This window comes from Rhipicephalus microplus, chromosome 10 (assembly GCF_043290135.1).
Source record: "Rhipicephalus microplus isolate Deutch F79 chromosome 10, USDA_Rmic, whole genome shotgun sequence".
Classification (NCBI taxonomy): Eukaryota; Metazoa; Arthropoda; class Arachnida; order Ixodida; family Ixodidae; genus Rhipicephalus; species Rhipicephalus microplus.
This window is the reverse complement of record NC_134709.1, coordinates 28,950,003-28,957,289: the sequence shown is the minus strand read 5'-3', so window position 1 is coordinate 28,957,289 and position 7,287 is coordinate 28,950,003. Positions and strand designations below refer to the sequence as shown.

At 46.0% G+C, this 7,287-nt stretch overlaps 1 protein-coding gene across 2 annotated transcripts in view; it reads right to left on the bottom strand.

Moving 5' to 3' along the window:
* Positions 1–343: 343 nt before the first annotated feature.
* Positions 344–7,287, bottom strand: part of vri (nuclear factor interleukin-3-regulated vrille) — a 47,563-nt gene continuing 40,619 nt past the window's right edge. For both annotated transcript variants that reach the window (XM_075875335.1, XM_037431666.2), the window contains exon 5: positions 344–7,224. In XM_075875335.1, coding sequence (XP_075731450.1) covers positions 6,816–7,224 — 409 coding nt within the window. In that variant the 3' untranslated portion in view covers positions 344–6,815. The remainder of the gene's footprint in view (positions 7,225–7,287) is intronic.

Here is a 7,287-nt window from a genome sequence, read left to right as displayed (position 1 = left end):
CACCCTTTTACTAAAAGGGTCTATTATACTTTTGGCAACAAGGCGCCAAATCGAATTTATGACGTACCCCAATGTTCACTCTATCATATACAACTTTTAGCCAAGTCTATTCCGATCTTTTCATTACTATTATCTGATATTTATCATGGCTTTCGGACAACTCACAACCTCGCTTGGCAGGTTCGTCTGGAACGTAGCAGATAGTGTAACCGAGTACTCATGCTACCGAAAAGCTTCGTGGTTCGTGTTGAAGAGGGGGCCAGTTGGATCGGCCACTTCTGCCGCGAGACGAAGAAAGGACACGACGCGAGTATGCGAGTACTCGCATGTACAGATATGCATATAGTTTTAACTATTTCTTTTTTATTGTCGATCCGTCGTGAACGCGAAGAGAGAAGAAACAGAAAATATACCACGCTGACAGACTGTGTACGATACAGGTTTGGACGAAAGGTTATTTCGTATGCGAGGGAAGGGCACAAACGACACGAAGAAAATTTTCTTTTCTCGTTTTTTTTCTTTATAAACAGAGACACTGTCGAAAGACAGATACATGGAGGGAATGATGGATGGTGAAATGAAACGAATTCGAGGAAAAAAAATTGTCCACAACTTCCGCGTTACAACAATTCCCACGACATGGCAAACAGAAACTTGTACGATATAAGTTTTTTGAAGTGACAAGATTGAGAACACACACTGGTGATTTGTAGCGAGAGTGACGGGCATTCCGCAAGGAAAATAAAGGTGGGTGGTATTTTTTGTGTGTTTATAAAAATTTGTTAGCTGTCAAGCGTGACCGACATGCTTGTCACATTTTGTTTTCATTTGTTACTCAAAATGTTACAGGAAACGTTTGGTTCAGATTTTTCGTTTGGCTGAAATAGCTCAGGGGCACTTAAGAATTTCAGTTATACCTATTCTTATGCATAAATTGGCTCTATAATGAAAACGTGAATTTACATACCTTCTATTTTAGTGTAGTAGTACGCTAATCGAAACTTGAAAATCTCGTAGAATAAAAAAGCCAATGGCGAGTTTTCTGATGTTTCACGAAAGGAAACGCCAGGTTATCGACGTTAGGATTAATCGCCCCCGTAAAAGCGGCGGGATTGATTTTTTTTATTCTTGCGGAATGCGTCAGTCGTCGCTTGGTTTTGATCGAAGAACGCATAAAAACGAAGCTATAAAAATAAACAGATACACTCATTGAATCAATTATGTGACAGTGCAGAACAAACATAACGCGTGATTGATTACAGAAAGGCACGGCAGCAACGTTTCGTTGAACACAAAAAGCACAGGAGGAAAAAAAAAAACTGCCAAGAAGCGGTATTGCCGTAGTGTCGTCTGCAACGATATATCTGAATGACACAGACGTGTGATTGGCGGAACGTGGAGACCACGTGCTCTGGACGTTCTTGTTACGTCACAATACCCTCGCCATAGCGCCTTGGCCTGTTAGCGGACTGTCTGTCACCTGCGGCGATAGCCTGCTTGATTGCAAAGCAGACGAGCAAAATAAATATTGTTTACGGGGGGAAAACTTTCCCTAAAGCGACTGTACAAAAACAGGCGATCTTGTCGTCTGCTATTTACGTCTGTTGCAACCGCTGGAGCTTCTGCAAACAGTTCGATGGTTAAGCTGCCGGTCGGGTAAGCCTCATGATGCACCGCGGGATAGCCTGGTGGGGCTCGACAGCCTTTAGGGGATGAAATAATCGTCACAGACACCGTCTTAAACTTCAGTTGTAAAAAGATGATAAGCGTTACGCTTTTGCAATTATCACCAGACTTTTCCAGAAAGCTGATGAAATGGCAGTCCAAGTTTTGTTCTTCTGCGAGCTTCGGGGCATATAACTTTTTTGTCGTTTTAAAGTAAAGTTGAAAAATGCTACAGTGTATACTCTGTAGCTCCATACGATGAATCCCATGACATGTTTCTAAAAATGAATGCTCCAATACTCAAGACAAAATTATTTTAAAGAGATAGCTCGAAAGAGCAAGAAAACTAGGTCTCGGCACTGGAGAGAACTATGAAGAACTTGTGGAACCTAAGTATTTGTTGCCAGTGTTGTTCATTTTAGGCACATGTGTTTGAGGACTGCCTTAGCTTAATTTTACTGCAAACATCGAGGTTGTGAACCAAATAAGAAAATAGTGATGTCTGTGAAAAAATAGATTTTTCAGATTTTCCATGGGAGTCTGTTTTGATTGTTGAGATCAACTTGTGGGTTCAGCTTGTTTTTGTCTCTGTATTTCGTCGTAATTTATTGACACTCGCGGGCTTCAGCAACGCTCACGAATGCCCAGGACAGTGTTTTCATGGCTCCAATACAGAAAGATATACGTGTAATTGCATTCGTTATATTTTGTTTCTATTTATTGTAATGCAGCAAGAATATTTTTCTATGCACATCAGGCAAAGAATACATGTACGAAGAGCTTTTAACATAACTTCGGAAATACAGTCCCGTACGCTGTTAAAAGGAACGGTCAGTCATTATTAAAAAGCAATACAACATCATTTATGCACTCCAATCGGCAAAAATAAAAACACGATACAATAGAATACGTGTATCAATTCTACTGAAGAAATATCAAATTTTTCCTTGCGCCGTTGGTTGGCTATATTCTATGGCAGAAACCAAAACGTAGTGTTTCCTTTAACAGTGGACTGGACTGTACAAGCATACACAGCAAAACGACTCAGAGAATGATTGCGGGCCCATTCTGTAGTGCCGTTAAAAATACACAGCGACGAAAGGAAGCGTTCTTGACCTTTTTTTGACGGGAGTAATCGCGTCTCTCTTTTGACTCCCTTCAGGGAGGTAATTTACTCCCTTGATGCTGCACGTTCACTCTGCTTGTGCGAGGAGAATAAACATACTCCGTCTATGGAGCACAAAAACTCGAAAATGGTTGACCAGCTGTCACTGTTGCAAATTAAATCAACAACACTCCCTTTTCTTTCGTCGAGTACACCCTTTTAATCGCTGCGCTCCATAGCCGCAGGTTGCGATTCAGCAGAATGAAACCAGCCGAGCCGTTGTTCGCTACAGTCGTGTCTTTATGATCTTATGAAGAAGGAGCAAAGAGCTTGGGCCTTGGGCAGCAAGCGAATGAAACAGACGTAGCATGCTTATATATTAACGTGGATACGACACAGCAGTGTGAGATAATGAATACATTTGAGAAAGTGTGAAAAAAAAATGTTGCTATAAACAGACAAACGAAGCAATTCAGCAGCACCAGCACTGTCCGTGTGCATTGTCCGTGACGTTTTTTTTTTCTTTACAGTACACTAGTGGCACAGTCCTCACTAACCGTTCACACACGCTCACACAAGCACTCACCGACTGGTACACAATTATCATCACAAGCATACGACGAAACCCCAGCATACGACAGCATCTTCCCCCCCCCCCCCCCCCACAAAAAAAAAAAAGAGACCAGAAGTGGTCGATTCAGCCGGCAGACAATAACTGTGATATAAACAACCTACGTCAATGTCTTTTGCCTCCGCACAACGCTCTCAAAGGAAGTAATGAAGAAAAAAAATAGTGCTATCTTGCGCACCTCTCATGCTCCTCCTTTTTTTTATCGGCACAAAACGAGACCACCAACCACCCTGTTCACTTCTCTGTCACCACAGCTTCATCTTGTGTAAGCTCACTTTTTCAACACTCGTGATATTACATAAGGCTGTCTTGCCAACGTGCCGTCAGGAACCTGTCTTTCGAAGAAACAGTGTCACTTCTATGAAATGTGTCAGCTTCTGGCCACCGTGGATACGGTGAAGCAATGAACAACCGCACCGTTGGTGTGTTCTCTTCTGTCACGACAGTTGACTTTGTGTCTGTTTTCGCGAACATGGAGCGCTAGGCTTAGCACTACCTCGCGAGGCTTAGCATACCTGTCCGCACACGAGCTGTGACTTGTCTCTTATATCGCATCGCAGGTCGGTTGATCGGTTTAAGGCCAGTAACTTGGTACCCCGTGTAGAAGGAATCTTTACAAGTTGTTGACTCCCACGTAGAGCTAGACATAGTTAAGCAATGAATTTTCGCCTGTCCTCCGCAAGATAGTGCTTCTTGCCTTCTGTTTTTGAGTGCGTGGATCGTGAGGTTAGCGCGGCTGTTGTGCCTTCTTTGGCTAGCTAACCTTCTCGAACGCCTTCCCCGCTGGGCACTCAGTGGGACGTCATACGATGCGGGAACGATGTATCATTTCGCAGGCTTCGAACTCCGCAAGAACAGAGCTTGGTATCGACACCATTGCAAGAATGCCTATGATGTCTGTGTTGGAGAAAAGTAGCATTCCAGTAGCGTATTAGGCGAGCGGTGTTTCGTGAATACCGCCAGGCTCGAGCGTAAGATGGCCGCAGCGTGACCACAGTACAGCTTGATTCCTTTTAGCGTTATTGTAAAACTAGGTTTATCGTTCACTTTCTTAACGACATTGAAGTGATGTCACAATAAGTTAGGTCTTCAGAAGTTTGCCTATACATTGGCCCATTTCTCATTTGTGTGCGCGACGTCGCTTCTGTTCCGAATTTTGATGGTCGTTTAGACACCAGATGTTCTGAAACGGGAGGTCTTACAGGTTATCGGCGCGTGTGTGTGGTCTAGCCGCCAGAACTGTCGGATAGATTTCTTTTGAGCAAAAAGAAAAAAAAACGTTCATATAGTACAGAGATTTGACAAAGCTTCGTGTTTTTTTTTTTTGAGAAGTTTCGTCTTCCTGATCATTTACGAATGCATCGCCTCTCCCACCTACATCATTGCTTACTGTGGTCACGACGACAGCCTACTGCGTTTCTCCCGGAAGTTGCCATATTTCTAAATCGTTATGAAGGCGTTCGAGATGCACGAGACGTTATGGATGATCAGCTGGAGTGGCGCTTTGCTTTGATGCAGTTTTTCTGGTCTTGAATGCACCCGCTTGGTGTATCTCCCTGCTAGAGAACTTTTAGCGAACGTTTCTGTTCCCTTCGAAGTAATTAAGCCAGTTAAAGAGCGAAGTAAAATACCCGCTTGCCATTATACCCCGCTTGCGCTCCACTATAGGGTGTTCCTCGTAGGCCTTGAGGAAGGAGTGCCGTGATGTTGTGGTCACAACTCTAGGCGACCTTAAGAAACGTAACCGACGTCAAAAAAAAAAAACGCTGATGCTTTAACGACAAACATGGCACAAAATCGCCTTTCAGTATCCTGGTCTTGGGACAACTAATCCTTCGGTTCTTACACTGGGAAAACTGAACACAGCAATGCCTTCTTACGTTGGAAGTTTAACAGCGAAAAAGGAAAATGATAACGATGTTACGCTATGCGACATAACAAATGATATCAGGGTTATGGTTGGGTCCAAATAGCAATGCTGATAATTTTGCTATCCTGAGGAGCTTGTCACCGTGTCGAAGGAGGACTGAGGCGGGATATGAAAAACAATACATGGAGTCATGAAGTCATGAATTCGGCCTTATGTCGTCTGAGCTTAAATACGTTTTTATCTATTGACAGGTTGTCTTCTCCGCAAATATGCATCATTTTTACATGCTCTTTCGACCTTTAAAGCTGAACGCTTGGTAATATTGTTTGGCCATGAGGTGCGCCTTGAATTGGGTAAGATTTCCTACATTACAGCATAAGTGGTTGCATGACACAGCGGCTAGCTGGACAATCTAACGTCATAATTTCATGACGGCAAAGAATGTTGGAACATGTTATGTTAACGGACAGGAATGATGAAAAAAGAAAGTCATTGAAAGAAGCATTAATTATGGCTACAAGACCCTGCTTGCTCCACCAACACTACTTAAAGTAATGCAAGTGTGTGCACTCCCTCAAATAGGTGCGCACAGATGACGTAGACACCGGCAACATGACATCACGAAGTCGACACCACAGATATAAGAGACGCCAGGAAGATCGCCGGCCGGCCTTACGGTAGTACCACAAGTCCGTAACGGAAATCGTTAGCTGATAAACTAAAAGCCGATGGAGCACTCCTGACAGTAGAGTCAGCCTTTTTCCGGTGACGTCAGAAGAGACCAGAAAGTAACTTGCCTATTTAGGCCGATGGATTAACACAGCTGCCCTTCGTGACCTAACATTGGCAGGTAGATGACGCAGAGACGTTGATCTTGTCTAGACTATGTTACTTCGCAGACTCGTCGGTGTGGAAGCGGCGCGCTGAATTGCTGGCCAGTTGTCCATTGGTAACGGGTCGTGAAGATGGAGACCGGTTGTCCGGCCTGACAGCCAGCCACCCAGAAGGGCGACCACGTTGACAGTGTCGAGCACGTCGGCAGAGGGCGCTCCAGACGCCGCACTGGTTTTAACGAATGACGTATGGCAGGGAATCGGTGCGCGTGAACAGTTTGTCCATTCCTGTCAAGAACCACAGCACAGTCGGTCTAGCAGGACCGGACAGTCAGTGGTAGAACACCTTACACACCTCTACACTCTCATGCACAGTGATAAGTTCCTGACCACACGAATAGATGGCATCAGTGACAAGCTTTGCTACTCACGGGCCAATTCAGTACATGTTTTCCGACGTGGCGTAGCTGCACGTCGGTGTAGACTCGCAAGTTGGGATTACGAAACCGCGAATGATGACGGGCAGGCGTGTTTCGGTCGTGCTGCGTGACTTACTAGAGGCGCTCCGGAAGTGACGCCCGCGCAGGCTCCGCTCCTGCGCAGGTCTTTCTCGAGACGGCGGCGCGTGATGGAAAATGAACAGGGCGGTTGAGATAAGAGTGAGCACCTTGGCTTTTCTTGGTGTTCGCGTGGACGGAATGGTTTGTTCCGTCAGTGGCTGGGGTTGTCCTCGCGGCTCGAGCCGTTCATGGTAGGCGTCGACGATCCGTTGGTCGAGCCGTTCTCTTCCGCTGCGACGCGTCCGTTGGAGCCGTTGTGCCTGTGGTGATGGTGCACGAGCGGCGGCGCTCCCTGCGCCATCGACTGCAGGTGCTGGAGATGCGGCGGTGGTTGCAGGTGCGGCGGATGGTCGGCACCGTGCAGCTCGGCCGCCGAGCCGTTTCCGTTAGCTCCCGCCTGCAGCGGGTGCAGGTGAGGCGGGGGTGGGGCTCCGTTGTGTGGTGAAGGTCCTCCGCTCATCATCATGTCTCGCAGGTTGGCAACCTCGGCGGCGAGCCGCTGCATCTCGGAGCGCAGTTGGAAGTTCTCCGTCTGCAGGTCTAACCGCGAGTGAGCCGACCTGCACGAGAAGTGTGGGTGTTTATTGCCATGTGTATACAGCAACGGAGCTCGAGCATTCGAT